Genomic DNA, 20,933 nt, shown 5'->3' with positions numbered 1-20,933 from the left:
ATTTTTTTTTTTTTTTTTTTTTTTTTTTTAAGAAACTAACAGTGTTTCTGTCTTTGAAGTAGCAAACAATTAAGTGTGTTTTCCTCCAAACCCAGATGTGGGGCATGGTTTTATGTGAGATAAGATTCAGAGTTTCCTTTTTAGAGCTGGTCCCACGGTGTAGCAGTTAAGTGCTGCACAGAGGAAGCCAGATCCCACACAGCCAACCAGACTTTGAGACCTGCCTCTTGAGCTTAAAAAACATACAGGAAACGTGCATGTACCCAGGAGAGAAACCTGGAGGAAAAAAGATTGTGGTGTGGCCAAGAGGGTGTTTTCTCTCTCACTCTTACTCTCTCTCTCTCTTTCATACACATGTCCTCTGGCATAATTTTGTTTTAATTTCATTTATAGCTGATGTGAGAAAAAAAGGACTATTACTCTGTTTTCTTAAAAATCACATTTGTGCTCAATTCAAAAGGAAAGAAAGGATACTCTAGAAGTGGCTTAGAATTTGTTGAACATGCAATAGTTTGAATTTGGGCTACTTACTTAAACTTTCTGTATCTCAGTTTCTTTCTGTTTTTAGAAAGATTTTTTTCTCTAGGGCACATACATTTGCCAGAGAGACACAGAAAGATAGACAGAAAGTGAGAAATCACCCCTCCGGGGGGATGGCCACGCTGCTGCATTTTCTTCATCTCCATTCTCTTCTTAAGATGGGCATGCATGCACGTGCACCTGGCGTTGGTTTTAAGCCACTAGGTCTGGGATTGGAACTGGGCCAACTACATGGAGTTCAGCTACATAACTATTATAACATCTGCTGGTCTCCTCAGTATCTTTTCATCTATTAAAAGATCGTGCTTTGGGGGCTAGCAGGTGGCATGGTGGTTGAGGCTAGACTCCCACATGGCTGACTGCAGTTTGAGTCCTGAACCCAGTGGCTTGCTTTGTCACTTTTCTCCACCTTCTTTCTTTCTCGCTCTCTCTGTGTCTTTCTCTGATCAAATTAAAAATAATAATAATGAATAAAATTAAACAATTATTTTTTAAAAGAAGGTCATGCTTCACTCATAGGACTATTGAGAGGAAAAAATGAAATCTTCATGTGAATGGTTTGGCACAGTGTCTATAAATAGACACAGAGTGTCCATGCCAAGAAACCCTAAGTAAAACCCTTAAAATTCCCATTAAAAGACATGCAGGTGGCATGGTGGTTAGGGTGCTGGTCTCCCACATGGCCTTCTACAGTTCAAGTTCCAGACCTGGCAGCTTGCTTTCTCACCTTCCCTCTCTGTTTCTCTCTAGTAGAATTGAAATAACAACAACAACAATAATAATACTAATAATCAAATAAATAATTATTTTTTAAAAAATTATTATTTATTTAATTTTATTCATTCATTCTTTTTTTTAATTGACCAGAGAGAGACATATATATAGAGAGAAAGGGATAAAGGAAGCCGCCAGGTCCGGGACTCGAACCGTGGTTGGCCATGTGGGAGTGTCCAGCACCTTAACAACCACACCACCTGCTGGTCCTGAAATAAATAATTCTAAAAAAAAAACCAAAAAAACAAAAAAACATGAATCTGAGACATGGACTTGACCAAAGATACATAGCTAATCAGTGGTAGAATCAGAAGTTAACACACTTGTTTTGAATCCTAAACCTGAGATTTCCTTCTCCTCCTCCTCCTCCTCCTCCTCCACCTCACCTGCTGGGATAAGTCTTTGAAGTTATTTACCCTTCTCACCTTTTTACTCACTCTCCTCCTCCTCCTCCTCCTCCGTCTTTTTTTCTTTTTTGGCAGATGCTTGGTCATTTGATCAAAGAATCGTGGGAGGGGAGGGGGTGGATTTCTAGCAGCCTCTATTATTGGTTTGTTTTCTCATTGCTTGTTGACCTCTCCCAGGCAAATATTAAGCAGGCACTCAAGGCCTCAATGCCCCAGATTTTTCATGTCCTATCTGAACTTCTGACTTTCTAATGTTCTTTCTTTTTTCAGTTCACCTACTGATGACTTACCTCATTTCCTTATCAGAAAAAATTGGGTTAACGACATGTTCCTGCCTACTTGAAGAAGACCACTCCCCAATACCCACTAGTTCACTCCTAGTTCATTTCTCTGTTTTGTATAGAACTTGCTTCTTTATTTTCAGCAGAAGGGCAGCAAGAGAGGAAGCAAGGCCCTCTTTTTATTTAAAAAAAGATATTTTTAAATTTTATTTTTCATACTATATTATCTTTACATATCTTTACAGCATATGAAATTTCTTTTTCCAGCAAGATTACCATGCATATCAGTCAAGACAAAGACATTACAATACACATCATCATCAGCAGCAAAGAGGTTTTCATTTTTTTATCAATTAAGTGTACTTTTTATTTTTCTTCCCTAGTTCTCCTCCCTCCCACCCTCCATTACCCACACCCATATTACCCCTGTCCTTACTATCTCTAGTATCTACTATTGCCCTCCCTGCCCCATACCTTCCAAACTGTCAGATTCTGTCATAGAGCACAGATAATTGGTATATATTGAGTGGGGACACACAAAGTCTGCCTGTCATAGTTGCTTTGCTTAGCATTAAGCCTTTCATTTGGTACAAAGTGAACAAATATGCAAGGGCCTCTCTTCTGTTCACTGCCGCCTCCCCAATGCCTAGGACACTAGGTCCTCAATAGTCACCTGTCAAATTTGTGTGGACAAACGTTTGAACAATATCTTCCATTTATTGAGTGTTTAACTATGTAGTCAGAAATGTACTCGATGTTCAATGCATTATGCCATTCCTGTTTTTATTCCTCCTCTTAGCACATTCCAGCAAGATGGCTCTACCATCCTCCTTTTCCAGCTCCCAGCAGTTTTGTAAACAGCTTGGGAACATGAGGCTGGATTTCAATCCAGATCCATCTAACCTTCGCTCTTGAGGGCTTGTATTCAGCATTTGCAATGACAACTATAAGTCGTTTTCCAAAGGCAAAGGACGGCAAGGCAATTTGCTTAATGGTTAATAGAAGAGACCAAAGAAAAAAAGAAAAAAGAAAAACTAAATAGAGGCCTGGCTCTGAAATTAACATCCTGGCTCTGTTTCTCCGGGAGGGCGGGGAGGGTTTATTCACATAATGGTTATTACCAGGCGGTCTCAGATTTGTTCCAAATGCGCCCGCTCCCCAGACGGCTGAGAGTCCCGAAAGGTGCCTTTACTTATACAATTGTCAGGGCACAGGTGGCCTTGCACTCTCTAGCTCCGCCCACCACACTGGGCGGGCAGCCAAGCCTGGCCTCCCGCGTCAGACACACCCTCTTCGCCTCCCTCCCCCCACTCCCTACCCCTGCCTCACCTCCAGCAACCAGGGCAGATGACCTGGAGCAAGACTGGGCCGCCTTCGCTTACTGCGTCAGGACAACGCCCACCGGGGGCGTTAGTGCTGGGACAGGCGGCAGGAGACACCCCTTGGAGCCTCTCCTCTTCTCCCTAATGCTGGTTAAAACCCTCAGCCCCACACGCTGTTTGCAAATTAACCTGTGACTGCTGACGCCCTAGAGGTAGGGACCTGACTGGGAGCAGCATGTCAGCCGCCGTGGTCCTAGAGAACCGTGGCTTGGGCAGGAAACTTTCCGACTTCGGACAGGTGAGCCCCGGGGGGCCTCAGGTACTCAGGTAGGAGAGTTTGTCACCCTTCCACCGGGAGAGAGCGCGATCTGAGAAATGTTGATTTCCTAGTTTCATAAACTCTCCAAGAAGTCTGAATTCATTTGGAGATAACTGAGGACCCAGAAAGCCAGCGTGCGAGACATGCCCTTGGCAAGTGTGTCCAAGTCCGGGAGCGGGGAGCATCTGTCCTGCTAGTCCTGCAAGTTTTTTCACTGCTTTAGGAGTTAGAGGATCTGCCATCCAGAACTGCCACCAACTCACCGGGTGTATTTGCACAAGTCATCCTGGGGTGGGAGAACTCTTTTGTGGTATTTATGACGTGCTCTCAGCCAGATACCAGAAGGCCAAAATTGTGAGAAACTGTCTTTCACTCTGGAAAAAAGATCCGACCTAAAGAGGATTCAGTGACTTACCAGACACTAAGCAGGGCAGAAAATGAGTAGGGTTGTCCCTAGGCAAGAACCCACGTTGCATGTGATTTAATGCTCAGTCTGCAGGACTTCTTGTCATTTTCTTGACATAAACCTGCAGAATGCATTCCTTGATTTCTGAACTCACCAGAGGCCAGACATCACAGTCCAGGACTCTGGGTATCAGATGTAAAGCCCGCACTGGGGAAGCAATTCAAAACTGCCTGCACTTGTTATCTGCAGGATTAGGAGAGCAGAGCCAGATTAGAGAACAGGGAGATTGGAAAGGAGAGGAGGGTTGATGTTAAAGTTAGTATAACTAGGGACCAGCAGATAGCATAATTGTTACGTCGCTGGACTCCCATGTAGCCGAACACAGTTTGAGTCCCGGATTCCAGCAGCCTGAAAGTCATGCCAGATATGTGTTTGTGTGTGCCCAAAATCCTGAGAGGAGAATGGAGGAGAAGGGATTGCAGCATGGCATCCCCTCTGTGTGGTGATTTCCTGTTTTCTGTCTCTGTCTTTCTGGTGAGTGCACAGGCCCTATAGCAAAAATCTCTCTCTAAAAAAAGATAGTGTAACTAGAGAGACAGAAGAAACTTAGACTGATTTTTTTGGGGGGGTTCTAAGAGGTTTTTCTATGAAAATGGCATGTGGTGCCTGGGAGATGGAAAATTAGTATTGAAGAGGGACTGCGTGGACATCAGACGAAGCCCAGAACCAACAGAATCTGGCTCCATCCTCCCTGCAGCTCTGGTGCTGTTGGCAGTAGTGCCCCACAACCATGGGAGATGCTGAGGCAGGTTCCTGGGTAGGGAGGCATGGGGCCTGAAATCTTTATTTATAAAGTACTGAAAGGACTGAGAACTCAACCAGTTGTCAGAGCTGGGGTATTAGTAAAAGGGAGAATTTCAGGCATGCCCAGGTGCCACCTCTGCCTTGGCAGCATGACTTTAGGTGTATGCACTTGAAAATTAGGAATAAAAATCCCTGTGTCCTATAGTTGTATGAGAATGAAACAAAATAACACCTACAAAGCTCTTAGTATACTTCTTAACAAAGGAAAGTGCCAACATGTGTCTAGCCAGAACCCATTTGTTTGTTCTACAAATGCATTTGAACCCTGGCAGCAAAGACAAGCAAAGAGTCAGTAACTGGGTCTGGTACAGCCTGGTCATGAAATGTATTGGATGTGTAGACACGAGACCTGGATTCTCATCTCTGGTCTGCTTAGCCTATGTAGTGGGGAAGTCACTTAATTGGGTGGAGGAGTCTGCACTTGGAATCTGTAAAACTGGAATGGGGAAGGTTGGACTAAACTAGCTTTCATCTTTAGACTCTGACAGTCTGAAGAAACACCAGTTACACCTTCTTAAAGCTCCCAGCCCAGACAAACAGCACACACTGGACCTAATTCTGGCAGAAGGCAGGCTATGGGAAGAAGTCACCATTTGATGGGGGACATATGACTTGTCAATTGCTTTTCATAGGCAACAATACAATACTCCTATAAGGGAGGTTTGGCTCATTAACTCACCCAACACAGACTTACTAAGCACCTACTGTGTGCCAGGCACAGCAGCGTTTCTGTCCTGGTGAAACTTATAAGGCATCTTCAAAAAGTTCCCAGAAAAAAACTATGTGTAGACTACAAAATTTCTTTCCATTAAAAGAAGGTCATATTTTAACTTCATTTTACACAAACTTTTTGAATTCTCCTATACATTCTAGTGTAGGAGATAAGCAATACAAAGTTAATAAAATGAACTTGTAATATAATTACCTATAAATGCCATGAAGAAAAATTAAGCAAAAGATGAGGGCAACTCAGAGAGCTCAGCTATGAACAATGAAGCGTGTGTTCATCCTTAGCTATGACCCCAACGACTATGCATAGATAGCTCTTTATTACAATGCTTCCTCCTATAGAATATAGAGAATTATGATGTCCATGGCAGGAGGTTTGCATCTGGTTTTCAGTTGTCTTACCCAGTATATGTCTGTGTGTGAGTGTACATATATGTGCACACACTTTTATAATCACACAGGCAAATACACACCTTTTACTATGATTCCATAAAGCACTAAGATTGAAAGTTAGCATCCCTGGAATATCCTTGCTAAAGCACATTATTTGTAAATTTGAAAACTACTTTTTCTTTTTTAAAAAATATTTATTGAATTTTATTTATTACCATTTTTTTAAAAAAAATTGACCAGAGATTTTTTGGAAAGAGAGAGAGCAAGCTGCTAGGGACTCGAACCACAGTTGGCCATGTGGGAATCTAGCTCCTTAACCACCATGCCACTTGCAAGCCCCCAAAACTAAAGATACTACTACTAAAAAGATAGCAGAATGCATTTGTTATATGTAACCAAAGAGAACATATTTCTGCTGTTGAATCTATTGCTCACTGATCAATATTCTTCCCTTCCTGGTTCCTAGTCCATTTTTCCTTCCCTATTTCTTGTTATATAGTTTCTGAGCTACTTTTTTTTTTTTTTTTTTTTTTTTTTTTCCTACCTTTTACCCATGATGAGTACACATAGTTACATGTCTTTTGAAAACAAAAAGAGTATAGCTTATGAGCCAGTAAAAATGTATTCTGCAAGAGTCTTGTTTAAGGGGCCATGATTGGTTGGTTCAACACAACAGAATCAGAAACTGGAATTCAAATCTACCCCAAACGACATCATTTCATAAATGTCCATGGTCTTCCTTTCATTTAAAGTCCCTTATGTTTAGAGAAAAAGGAGCTATTGTTCCAACTGAGTTTGTCACTGAGAGGCAGAATAAGGGCTTTGGAGTGGTTAGACCTGAATTCAAGTTTGGGCTCTGCCATTCATTAGCTGACTGTTCTTGGACAAGCTACATAACCTAGCAGAGTCTATTTCCTCATATGCAAAATAACATCCTCATGGGCTTATTGCGAGAACTAAATAACTGTTACGTGTAAAACTTTAGAATAGTGCTGGTAGCTGTCAGTGATGACATTTATGAACCATGAGAACTAAGTACGTGGGTGCTCACTCAATCAACAGTAAGCCCTAGTATTGGATTAATAACAACAGAGTACTGCCTTGTCATACAGTAAATGTGAATTTGCAAACAGATCTGGGAAAAGTCAATTTTTTTTAAATGACTATATTTTTATCAGTGGTTTCAAATTTTTCTGAGGTTAGGAATAGTTTCAGATAGTTTTTTTAAATGTAGATTCTAAGATCCCACCTCAACTGTTTTAATTTGATGAGACTCTGCGAGACCTAAGAACTTGTATTAGGGCAAGAAATCATGAGGTAATTTTGGAGTTGAGATCTAAGGAACACTTATTGAGAAATACTAATTTAGAAAGTGTATGAAGAACGGGGTTTGCAGGTGGCATGGTAGTTGGGGGCACTGGACTCCCACATGGCCAACTGTGGTTTGAGTCCTGGACCTGGTGACTTGCTTTCTCACTTTCTCTTTCTCTCTCTCACACACATACTCTCCCTCTGTCTCTCTCTGGTCAAATTAAAATAAATGAATAAATAAATGAAGTTAAATAATTCTTTTTTAAAAGAAAAAAAAAGAAAGCGTATGAAGACTAAGAATGGAGAAAATGAAAGGGGATGGGCATGGGCAAAATATAGGCTGCTAGTAGTAGTAGCAAGTGGGACCAGCAGATGGCGTAATGGTTTCATGGCTGGATTCCCACATAGTCAATTGTGGTTCGAGTCCCAGACCTGGTCTCTCAAAACTCATGCCAGCCATGTGCATGCCTAAGATCCTAAGAGGAGAATGGAGGAGAAGGGATTGTGGCATGGTCATACCCCCTGGGGAATGTGATTGCTCACTTTCTGTCTGTTTCTCTCTGTCTCTCCCACACGGGCAGGTACCCCATAGCAAAAATCTCTCAAAATAATGTAATAGCATCAAGTGACTGGTGATTTGATCAGAGTAAATTCCTTACTTTGCAAAAAAAAAAACCCCAGAGGCCTGAATTCCCACGTCATGTCCATAACAGAGAGAGGAATACAGAACAATTGATTTTTAGGAGCCTGAGATCTTGACCTACCTCCACTATTTGCATGACTTCAAGCAAGTCTCTTTCTCTCTGTGGCCTTAAGTTTTCCCGTCTATAAAATGAGGGGGTTGGACTAGATGAACCTCAACGACAAATCTAGCTCTGTGAGTCAATTATCGTCAAGTCCCATATGAGGCCCAGAAGCCCAATGGAATATATAGGTAAAAGAGTGATTGCTCCCTTAGGCTGAGGAGCACAAAGGTTTTCAGAGCAAAGTAAGAGCCACGATGATCTTGGAGGAAGGGTGAGATATTGGAAAGGAGAGTTTAATGGCTTACTCTAATGAGGAGTTGAAAGGCGAGGAGGAAGCAGTTTGGATAGAAGGGAGGTTCCTAAGAGATTTCACCTCCCCCAGAGGTGAGGTGAAATTCTAAAGAGACTGTTGAATATTGGCAAGTAGTATTTTATCCAAATGGTCATGGGGGTGGAGTATTGAAGAGTTCTGCATAAAGGAATTGCATACACAACATTTCTGTTAGGACTGGATCAGTACAGATCCGTAAGAGCTGGATTCATGTGACAATGTTGGGGGATGGGTGGACCTGACTCCAAGAGCCATTTCCAGAGAACACAGAGCTGGACTTGGTGACTGACTGGACACACACAGGAGTTGGGTAGCAGTGGCAGTGACGGAGTTTCAATCACACAGGTGCATTCAAGTCTGAATTACCCTAGGTGTCAAAGGTGGCATCCATTGAGGTGTATCAGGAATCTCTTCTTTTTCTTGGAGGCAAACAGAGAACAGAAAGTGGCCAAATAAATTAGAAACAGGGAAATCTTTTGTCATTTCAAGGAAATCAGAAGAAAAGCAAAGGACTCAGTGTTCCCTGATAAGAAGAAGGCTAAAATCAGAGGCTCACCTGCTTATTCTGGCAGGGCTCGAAAAAGGAAGAGAGGAGCCTACAAGAGGTTGTGATCATAGGCAGGACGCAGAGAGCAAATGACCTGGGTTCAGATCTGAGCTCTGCTGTTAGGGACAAGGCACTTCACCTCTTTAGGACTTAATCTTGTCATCAGTAAAAGGGGAACACGCATATAATAAACTCTACCACCTCAAATCAAGTGCTTTTTATAATACCTGGGACACTGTAGGCTCTTAGTAAATGATACATTAAAATGAATTGTAAGATAACCTCGTGATTCAAACAGGGATATATATACAACAGTTCAGTCTCTCAATTCATTCGAAGCTCCCCATGATCACGCTTGCTGATACATTTGATTCTCCTCCCACACTCTTGTTTCATGTGAGGTTCTGGAAAAAGTCCGAATGTTGTGAATTGGAAGAATTTTTTTCCTATGACCCTGATGACTTAAGGGTCACCAGTATGCATGCAGGGCTTATTTTTCTGAGAACTGATGAGTCTTCTTTTATAGAGATGATATAATATCCGTTCATTTCATTAACTTGCTAACAAGCAAGCAATTGTCTGCACAAGGTCTTCTTCCCAATTTTAGGTACATGCTGTTTATTGGTGGGAACATATAGAATTTAATCTATTCTTTTAAAACTTAGATTGGGTTGGCTCCTGGCATTGGTGGTTAAGGCAGTTGATCCCCATGATCAACCACAGTATTTGAGTCCCAGACTCAGCAACCTGAGAAACACAACAGGCACGTGTGCATGTGTGCCCAGGGTTCTTAAAGGAGGGAGAGAAGGGACTGCAGCATGACCACTGAGGGAGGAGGGCACTTTCTTCTCTTTTTCTCCCTGCAACTCTGGTAAGCACATATGCCCTCTAGAAAAAAAAAAATTAGAACAAAAACAATTCAGGTACAACATCTGGAATGCTGATGTTGTTCTCACTTTATATTACTGTCCCCACATTTAGTAATGCTAGATCCTTGATGTTCTTTGTACTTAGTTTGAGTCCTCCAACTTCTGAAAGGTTATTTGTGTACTTCAATGTATTTTTTGGACTCTTTTTGAACAATTCAGATATTAGTATATGGGAACAAGTTAAAGCTTCCTGAGATCTTTGACAAAGGCCAAGAGGTCATTCTTATGTACCTATATTTCCATCATATATATATATATATTAATATTCTATTTAGTATTATATTTCAGCTTTTACTTTTTTAATCAACTGAATACTGTGTAGACAGAGCTTATTATCATAATTTTAAAGACGAAGGAAAAAAGAAGGCCAAGGCATTTTCCCAAAGTAGTACAACTGGCAAGTGCAAGAGAGAGGAGTCCAGTCCAGATCTTTAGACTCAAAACCAGTGTAAGCTCTATTTTTAGTACATTCTACGCAGTATTGACCAGTGATTTTTTTTAGGACACTTTTTGAACTGTATTGTATCACCTCTGAGGACATTTTGCTTTGTTGTGTGTGTGTCTGTTAAGTCAGATTATGAGCTCTTAAAGAATGGGGCATTGTCTTATTCGTCATTGTATTTTTCAGAATCTGAATAGTGCCTGGCATTTAATAGAGGCTCAAAAAAGTATATTAAATTGATAAGGTTGATTGCTGACATTAGTGAATAATCAAATTTTTTATATGTGTGTATGTGTGTGTGTGTGTGCATTTTTTTTTCATCGTACTCCAAGGATTAACTAAAATAAAGTATTCATGCTTGCTTCTTCCTTGGAGGCTCCCTGGGAATGAATTGCTAAATGGTGGAAATGCTTTAACCCTTCAGGAAACAAGCTATATTGAAGATAACTCCAATCAAGACGGTGCCATATCACTGATCTTCTCACTTAAAGAAGAAGTTGGCGCACTGGCCAAAGTCCTGCGCTTATTTGAAGTAAGTGTTTTATTCACTTTATTGTCTTGGACAATGGCATAGCAAACTTCTGTACAGTTTTCTAGCTAGATGCAGTAAAAAGCACATAGGATCTAGAATCCGAAGACCTAGTTTTTATCTCGGCTCTTACATTAACCAACTTGTAACCTTAGTTAAGTCACTCTACCTCTCCGAGCTTCAACTTCTCTATTCATAATACAACGATGATAATATGTGCCTTATTAGATTCAGCAGGGATTTTTTGATGGCATCATGTGTTTTATTTAAATGCCTAGATGCATGTTGCATGTGACCGTGTTAAAGACCAGGCATAGCCAAAACAAAAGAACCATTCAATTTTTAATTTATTAAATCAATATTTTCTTCTCTGGCTAGGCATAAGATAATAATGAAGACACTATCTCTTCTTTTAAGCAGCTTAACTCCATAGTGTGTTCTAGATAACAGCTAATGTTCTTCAAGACATCGGCAGATGCCTTGTGAATAAAGAGATTCCAAGCGTAACACCTTTAGGACTCTCGGGGTCATATTAACTTTATATGATTATTTTTATTGTGGAACTCTTAGAGTCTACAAAATTCTTTTTTTTTTTAAAAGAAGTTTTTGCTATAGGGCACGTGTGCTCGCCAGAAAGACAGAGAGTGACAGAGAGACAGTGAGACAGAGAGCGAGAAATCACCCCGCAGGGGAGATGGCCATGCCACAATTCCTTCTCCTCCATTCTCCTCTTGGGATCTTGGGCAAACAGGCACATGCACCCAGCGTGAATTTAAGCCACCGGGTCTGCGACTCGAACCCCAGTCGACTACATGGGAGTCCAGCTAACTGCTGGTCCCAGAGTCTACAAAATTCTAATGTATACTAGGCCATCCTATCTTGAAAAGGAATTTAGGAAATGTTGATTTGTACTTCAGTTAGGCACCAAACTTTGCATAATTCCAAATAGGTTTCCTAATGTAGATTCTTCTAAAGTACTTTACTGATGTTTTTCTGGAACTTTGCCCACCTGAAGATACATTGCTTTGTATTCCTTTTCCTGTGCTCTTTCCAGCTGACTGGTAGTCAGGGTGGCATGCTGGTCAGAGTTACGTACATAATGCTCAGTATGTTTTTGGTCACTCCTTCATCAATCCTGTTGGAACCTGGCTGGATTTAATGTGTTATCTCATGAAAACCTGTGATGTTCTCTGTACTGGAGGTGAAGGAGATGTACAGAAATTGTAAAGAAGAGAAACCGCCTCTGTTAGGCTCTGTAGACGTTCTGAGTGACTGTGGAATGAGATGGAGTGTGAGATGGCCTCTCAGTCATCATGGCTTTACAGACATGACCTCATTCAATCTTACAAAAATAGCATGAGGTTATTTCTATGCATATTTTTCAAAGAAAGAGACTGAAATTTAGAGAGGTTAAGTAACTTGCCCAATGTCACACAATTAGTGAATACTGGAGATATTATTTCAACCTTGGCATTCTGACTCCAAAACCTACCCTCTTAACTACTACTCATAATTTGTGGGGCTGAATATAAAACGGAAATGGAGAATGTCTTCGAAAATCAGGAAAACAAATTAAAAGTAGTAAAATATAAAACTTTTCTTGTGCATCTCTCTCTCTAGTCCTGTCATGTTGTTTTGCTTTTCTTTTTATTGCTATTTAGTTGTGCTTTCCTCCATCAGAAACTATGGCCCACTAGCTGCTGACTCCCCCTTCCAGTCAGCTGCTGGACTGACAGCTATGGCCTGTCAAGGGTGGACAAGTCCACCTCCCCTCTCTAGGAACCTGCTGTGTAAGCCCATAGTGATAGGTGACCCCTCCTCCCAACAAGAAATCACAGCTCTGGATGGGGGTGGAAGAGAAGCTCACCTGGGCCAGGCATCCACTGAATAACTTGCCCACTTTCCATGGTGAGAACACAGACCTCCCTCCCAATCCCATGCTATCTGGTCACAATGCCAGGGAGAAGGGAAATGTCATGGGAAGGAAAGCCAGAGAGAGGAAGAGGCTGGGTGGGACCCAGAGGGCCAGGAAACTGGTGTCCCCAGCCAAGTTCAGCTGCTGCTTTTCATAGTCAATGAAATGAGATATAGGGGCTGGAGAGGAAGGACGTTTACTTCTGTAACTGGTTATAGGGAGACAGTCAGCAAGTACCATCAAACCGTCTTGAAAATCTCAACATGTTTGTAGGATTTATAGGTATAAGCACTTTCACATCATCCCTCATGACAATCAGAGTCAACCACTTTCTACTGAGTAATTAATTTGATTGCTGTTCTACTTCAAATACCCATTCCTGGTTTCTCATTTGACCATTCCTAAAACAGATCTCCCCATGACTCAGCACTTGGTCAGATTGTTCTGGTTTGGGACCGTTCTTAATTTCAAAATGGCCACAGTCCTGCTAAACCTCTAAGCTAGCCTGGTTCAGGAGGGGCAAAACCTGTAGAACCCAGACTAGGGAGGTGGGAGGGACAGAAGGTGGGATAGTAGAGGAGCTTGGGCTCCAAGCACCCAGCACAGGCATCATGGTCTCACTGAACCTTGTTTATAAATGAGAAAAAACAGCTCTCTTAGGTAGAAGAAATCCATGTAACTTAAGTAGATACTCCAACCTCAAAGAGGGAGGAATGTATCTCCCTGTTCCTGGGATTTTCAGAATGACTTTTCTCAAAGAATGGTGTATAGAAGAGAGAAGGAAAAGAGTAACTTTACAGTGAAGAAACATGTCCAGGTGACCAGGTCAGCATTAGCAAAAAAGAAACCAAATATTGATCCAGTCCCGTGGCCTGGTGGTTAAGGCAGCCAGATACCACATGGCCATTCTCACCATTAGAGTCCCAGTCCCTGAGGGTTGAAAAACATGCCAGGTACATATGCATGCATACCCCAAATTCCAACAGAATGGCAAAAGGAGGAGAAGGGATTGTAGGATGACCACACTCTCTTCCTCTCTCTCTCTTTCTCTGTCTCCCTTGGGCAAGCGCACACACAATCTGACAAAATTTTAAGAAGAAAAGAAACCAAATATATATAGATATAGACGTAGATAGATAGATACAAATATAGATATATAAAACCCTTTCCTGAGCCAGTTAGTGGCATGGTGATGGTGGCTGAAGTGGAGGGATCCTGTATGGACGATCGTAGGTTAGAGTCCTAAACTCAGTGACTTGAAAGAGACAACAGGGGCCAGCAGATGGCTTAATGGTTACATCACTGGACTCACATACAGTCAACTGCGTTCAAGTCCTGGACCCAGAGACTTAAAACTCACACTGGGCATGTGTGCGTGTGTGCCCAAGATCCTGGGAGAAAATGGAGGAGAAGGGATTGCCATGTGGCCATCACCACTAGGGGGTGATTTCTCCTTTCCTGTCTCTCAGTCTCTCTCTGTCTAAGGCAAGTGCACATGCCCTATACCAAAAAAATCTCTCTTTCAAAAAAAGAAAAGAAAGACATAGCAGGCCCATTGTGTGCATGCCCAAAGTCCCCAGAGGAGAATGGAGGAGAAGGAGTTATGGTATGGCCATCTCCTCCTGGGGAGATGAAGGGGGGAAGTGCTTTCTCACTTCTCTCTTTCTCTCTCGATCTGTCTCTCTGGTGAGCACACATGTCCTCTAGCAAATTAAAAAATTAAAAATAAATGACAAAAACCCTTTCCTTAGTAGAAAATAAAGAAAAATGATCAGAGATCAGTTATATGCCTTTGGGAGTAGGATAAAGAGATGTTGATTAATGTAAACAGTATTTCAGATAAGCAGGAGGAACACCTAGTGCTATGAAATACAGTGGCGACCAGCAGGTGGTCTGAGATTAAGTGGCTGGATTCCACATAGCTGATTACGAGGTTTAAGTCTTGGACCTTAGCAGCTTGAAGGTCACGCTGAACATGTGTGTATGTGTGCCTAAAATTCTGAGAGGAGAGACTGTGGTGTTGCCATCCTCACTGAGAGGTGATTTCTCACTTTCCCTCTCTCTGTCTCAAGTGAGTACATGTGCCTCTAGCGAAAAAATAAAATAAAATATAAAATAAAATAAAATAAAATGCAGTGGGAAGAATATAGATGGCAACTTGTCGGGTATCTACAAGTAACTAAAAGTGGGAGATTTTGAATGTTCCCAGTACAAGTACTGACAAATGATTGAGGCAGTGGGCATTAATTATTCTGATTTAATAATTACATATTCATTCTTGTACTAAAAAAACCCCCACAAATATGCACAGTTACATATCATATGTTGCCCAAAATATTTTTTAAAAGAAAATTGCTTCTTTTTTAAAAAAGAAGATTCTGATCTTCCTCCCCAAATCATAACTCAAGTGCAATCATGAGAAAAACATCAGCTGAATTCCAGTCAAGGGGCATTACACAAAATACCTGACTAGTCCTCCTCAAAACTGTCAAGGTCACCAATAACAAGGTCTGTCTCAGAAATTGTCACAGTCAAGAGGAGCCTCCAGAGACATAAAGACTGGAGATAACCTGGTATCTGAACGAGATGGTAGAACAGAACCACGGCATCAGACACAAAGTAAAGGGATCTGAATAAAGGATAGACTACAGTATATAACAAAGCATTGAGATCGACTCATCAATTCTCACACATACTACGCACTACTTGATGTTAATAATAGGGGAAACTGCTTGGGAAGTAGAGGAGAGCTCTCTATACCATCCTTTCAATTTATCCGTAAATCTAAAATTATTCTTAAAGAATAGCCTATTAAAAAAGTAAAACGGGGAACCAGCAGATGGTGTAATGGTTATGTCGCGGGACTCCCACGTACCCCATCATGGTTTGAGTCCTGGACCCGTTGGCTTAAAGTCATGCTGGGCACATGCACGTGTGTGCGTGCCCAAAATCCCAAGTGGAGAATGGTGGTATGGCCATCCCCCCCAAGGGGGCAATTTCTCACTTTCTGTCTCTCTCTGTATCTCCAGTAAGTGCACACATCCTATAGCAAAAAATCTCTCAAAACAAAACTAAACAAAAATGTGTGTGTGGGTGGGGGTATTTGTCGATGTGAAAGCAAGAAATGCATGTAGAGGAGAGAGACAGTTCCTTCAGGGGAACACAGTGTTTGTGAGAGAGATCGGATCTGTAAAATGCTCCTGTGCAACTTTTTAGCCTTTGTAATAGACAGTTACTCAGCATTTTCTCCTTGAGAGGTTGCTCCTTAGTCCAAGTCAGAGTTAATAGATTAAATAGCAGTAAATGGACAGGATGTTTTCAACCTAATAAATAAACCAATAGTAACTACATGACCAGAAGTGGTTGGAATGCACCCAAGAGGGGTGTCCACGTATATATGTGTGTGTGCGTGTATGTTTCTGCGATGTACACTTTGGATAAAGTCTTTGAAGCCTTATCTGAAATCACTAATGCCCAGGTTGAGATGGGCGTTATTACACCCATTTCACAGAGGAGGAAACAAAGGTCACTGTACTGGGTGAAGTGTTGTTACTATGTTTTGAGTTTTTTTCCAAACGTATTTCAGAATTTTCCCTAGAAACTGTACAGGTTGGTACACCTTCTATGCTTATTAACAGGCTTGCTAAGCATAGAGTTTAGTTACAGTCATTCGCATTGCCGAATTAAGGCAGAAAATCGAAGTCTAGTATTTGTGGAACCATAATATGTGATAAGCTAGGCACATACGATTATCAATTTGATCCTCATGAAACTCAGTGGAGAAGGCAGTAGTCTGATTTTACGGATGATGGAACTGAAGTTTTAAGAGGCTGAGCGACTTACTTAAGGTCCAACAGCTAAGGTGCAGTGGAGACAGGTTTGAATCCTTGGTCTCAGATCCCAAACCCATCATCCGTCACATCTCATACGTCTACCAAATGCAGCTGTCCCTGCACATCTGAGTCATTTCTGCAGTTTTATAAAAAGGCAAATAGCCTGACTCTTGTAGCTCATTCGTGTGTGTGTGTGTGTGTGTGTGTGTGTGTGTGTGTGGTTAGGTCAGGATTATCTATTTTCTAGGTATTGTTTCTCTAAATTGAAATGTGCAATGCTTTAATGCATGCAACCCCCCCCCCCCCCCCCTTTTTTTTGCGCGCCCCCCCCCCCCCCCCGCCCCGAATAGCTGCTAATGAACAGTTCAGTAAGGAAAAAAAAAGAACTACTATACATATTTTTTCTGAATGCAATGTGTTTACGATATATACATGTTGACATATATAGGTTAAGTTCATACCTTTTAACTCTGACACACAGTTCTTAAATATGTGCATACTATATTTTATTGATCCATTTCCCTATTTTGGACATCTTTGATGTTTCCTATTTTCTGCAGTCATAGACAAGTCTGCAATACTTATTTTGATGGCTTTTCTCTTGGTGTATAATATTCAAATAATTCTTTTTCTTAAATAATTAGTTTTATATTTAATTTTATTCATTGTCATTATCTTATTTTATTTGAAGTTGACTAGAGAGAGAGAGAGAAAGAGAGAAGGAAAGTGAGAAGGTAAGCTGCCAGATCTGGGACTCAAACTGTGGTCAGCCATGTGGGAGTCCAGTCACCTTAATCATCATGCCACCTATTGGCCCCAAATATGCAAATATTTCTAAAATGTAGGTACCTGGAAATGGGATTGCTGATCCAAGGGTATAGATATTTTTCATTAAAAAACTATTTTAATGAAAAATATTCATTTTTATTATTCTTACCTGTTTTCATTCAATCACAGTGTATCATTACAGCATACCAAATGAATTTTCCCATCATGAATACACTGTATATTCATTTGGCCAAAGATATTACCATACATACTATCATTAACAGCTAATTTTCCATTTTTGTGTCTCTTAATGTTTTGCTGCTTTCTTTTTCTCCTTCATTACCTCCCTCTCAACTTCCCTCATTTCCCATCCTCCTCCCACACTGTCTCTAGTATTCAAAATTGCTCTCTATTCTTTTTTTTTTTTTTTGAGAGGTTTTTGCTATAGGGCGCGTGCACACACCAGACAGATAGAGACAAAGAGTCAGAAAGCGAGAAATCACCCACCAGGGGGGATGGCTACACCGCAATCTCTTCTCCTCATTCTCCTCTTGGGATCTTGGGCACGCACACATACGCACCTGGCGTGAGTTTTAAGCCACACGGTTTGGGACGCGAACCATAGTCAACTACGTGGGAGTCCAGCGACATAGCCATTACGCTAACTTCTGGCCCCACTCTATTATTTTATACCTTCCAATTTTCAGTTTTCGCCATAAAATATAGACATTTGGTATGCATTGAGTGGGCACATACAGTACCTCTCTTTCGTAGTCTGCCTTGCTTCACTTGGTATCTTTTCATTTTAAACTATTGAGCCAGCCAGTGCCATGATGGTTAAGGTGGCTGGATCCCAAATGGATCCCAAATGAACTTGCACTGTTCAATCCTGAACCTGATGACTTGAGAAATGTGAAGGATGTGTATGCACGTGTGCCCAAAATCTCAAAAGGAAGAAGAGATAGAGGAAAGGGGATTGAGGTGTGACCATCCCCCATGGTTTGTGCTTTCTCACTTTCTCTTTCTTTCTGTCATTTTATGGCAAGTGCATGTGTCCTCTGGCAAAATTAAAGGGAAAAAAAAGAGGAAACTTCTCAGTGGTTCTCCAGAACCACCATTCACACCCCTAGCAGTTCAATATGGGAATACTTACTTCTCTTCACCTGTGAGAATATTTGCTTATTCTTGCTTTTAAATCTTGGAGGATATAATGGGTTGAATGAAGTAATTTATTGTTTTAATTTTTATTTCCCTGATTATTGAGATAGGGGAATCTTTTCATATTTTTATGATATTATTTATTTTCTTTTATAAATTGTGAATTTTCCATGCATATTGTCATTTTTTTCTTTTGCAAATTTGTCTTTTTCTTGCTGATTTCTTAACATTATATAATCTAAATACTGTAATGGAGTTGGTAACATTCCATGTGGGGAGAAAAGCCTAAACCTTACAAATTCCTAGCTAAGTACAAGTACAATAGCCCTGTGTTTAATGTGCAGGACCATCCCTCTAAACCCTGCAGCATGGTGGAGTTGCAACTGGGACATGTCACCAAACCACGTGAATCCTCAGAGCAAGAGATGAAAAGCTAACAGTAACGTGAAATAGATGATATGCTCCCTAGCTTCAGTCCATGAGTGCATACCAGGGCATCCCAGCTCCTTAAAAAAAAAAAAAAAAAAAGGTGAGGTCTACCGAGTGTGGAGCAGACTTCTCCCATCTTGGCTATGTTTGATTCCCTGCCTGAGAATTTCTCCCTTCTTTGAGTGATTAGCATCAAAGTCACCATCCCTTTGAGAATCCACGTTGCCTGCCAATGGGCTTATGGCCTTGTAGGTCTCAGCTAGTAACTACATCAGAACACAACATAGATGTTTGATATTCATGAATGGGCTGCAGATACATTGTAATTATGTGTGTTAAGGAGATTGTAGCAGATGTTCTTGTGAATTAGGGTTGGATCATTAGACCTATCCTAAACTCGTAAATGTCTTCACTGCCCTCAGTAGATTATTACTATTATTTTTTAAAAAAATTTAAAGAATTATTTATTTAATTTTATTTACTTATCCATTTATTTTGTAATTTGACCATAAAGCGACACAGGGAGAGAGAGAGAGAAAGTAGAAAGCAAACCACCAGGTCTGGGATTCGAACTGTGGTTGGCCATGTAGGAGTATCCAGCTCCTTAACCACCACACCACCTGCTGGCCCCCTCAGTAGATGATTTCAACCTTAAATATTTTATATTTTTTATTTAAATATTTTCTGTAGTTTTATTTACTTTTAGCCTCTACTAAGTCATGTCTCCTATGCCTTCTCAGGAAAATAGTCACTTGGGAGTCTTTAGTACAAGTGGCTTAGTAATGGGCTATAAAATTAGAAGCACGCTCCCGGGGGGGGGGCTGCAAAGGAGGGGTCTCCTTTCCTTTATCAACACTATTAATCACCTTACCATGTATTCTCCAGGGAAGAAAACAAGCAAACAGGAGATATACAGAGCATTGAGCCCTAGGCCATCTCTGAGGTACATGGGTATGCTCAACTGAGTATCATTTAATTGACAGAGACACAGAGGTTCAGACTAAGCAAGTTGCCCAAGGCTAGACACGTAGACCTAAAACTGCTTCAGAGTTCACTCTCCATTTTCACAGCTGACTGGTCTTTATGAAACAAATAGAAAAGGCACAGTCTGTAATTGTCACACCCACTTTTCGTGCCCTTCTCCTGTTTAGAGACACCACTCCTTCCCCTCATCAGATGTCCAGTGACCTCACTCTTTCACGTATGCATGCAATGAATAGTTCTTGAGTATCTGTTATTGTCAGGCCCTATATTGGTGATGGGGACAATGGAGTTAAGCAGATAGTCATCCTTTGTCCCTAAGGAATTTACAGATTCTACATAAATGGGCAATTATAATTAAGTATACAACAAATACACATACATGAGGATTGTTTAACCCAGACTGGATGCAAAGGAGGCCAGGGGAGGTTTCTTGAAGATCTAATATTTAAGCTGAAACTTGAAAAAGTTGACCAGAAGGCAGGAGAGGGAAGAAGCAAGTTCTAGAATGAAAGAACAACTGACTTAAGGTGAGAGAGAATAAACAAGGGGTCAGGTCATGGACTCTTCAAATCCTTTGCCATCTGCTAGCCTCAGCATTCCTGGCGACTTCGACAGGGCTGCAGAGGGAACATCCAGGCAGATACATGATGTTTAGCTAACATTTGAACTTTAAAGACCTATCTGTTATCCTTGAGCTTGGGGAGTGGGACTAGATCAAGGAGGAATCACGAGGACTGCCTTTACCCTCTGGTCTTGGGTCCAGAGCAACTGGGGGTAGTAAAATGTTTACCAGAATGTTTTCTTCTTTAATCAAAACAAGAAGTTTGAGTTCTACTGTAGAGAAAAAAAAGTTCTTGCAACACAGATGATTTTTTTAATTTGATTTAAATTTAAAACTATGGACAATATAAAGAACACCCCCCACACCCCAATTTATTCCCTGCTTAGGAAATAAAGAGTCCTTGGGTATCTTTCC

The 20,933-nt window shown here is 41.0% G+C and overlaps 1 protein-coding gene and 1 long non-coding RNA gene across 2 annotated transcripts in view; one reads left to right on the top strand and one right to left on the bottom strand.

Annotated features, from left to right (window-relative positions):
- The window catches only part of LOC106736045 (uncharacterized), a 13,472-nt gene extending 10,092 nt beyond the window's left edge, over window positions 1-3,380 (bottom strand). Inside the window, exon 1 of the long non-coding RNA XR_001371179.2 lies at window positions 3,332-3,380. This is a non-coding gene — a long non-coding RNA (uncharacterized LOC106736045). The remainder of the gene's footprint in view (window positions 1-3,331) is intronic.
- Window positions 3,381-3,461: 81 nt separating this feature from the next.
- PAH (phenylalanine hydroxylase) overlaps window positions 3,462-20,933 on the top strand; it is a 73,933-nt gene continuing 56,461 nt past the window's right edge. Inside the window, exons 1-2 of the mRNA XM_006141404.3 lie at window positions 3,462-3,622; window positions 10,766-10,873. Coding sequence (XP_006141466.1) covers window positions 3,560-3,622; window positions 10,766-10,873 — 171 coding nt within the window. The 5' untranslated portion in view covers window positions 3,462-3,559. The remainder of the gene's footprint in view (window positions 3,623-10,765; window positions 10,874-20,933) is intronic.

The sequence above is a fragment of the Tupaia chinensis genome, unplaced genomic scaffold (genome assembly GCF_000334495.1).
Source record: "Tupaia chinensis unplaced genomic scaffold, TupChi_1.0 Scaffold000054_1, whole genome shotgun sequence".
NCBI classification, from domain to species: domain Eukaryota; kingdom Metazoa; phylum Chordata; class Mammalia; order Scandentia; family Tupaiidae; genus Tupaia; species Tupaia belangeri.
This window is presented reverse-complemented; position numbering and strand designations above follow the sequence as displayed.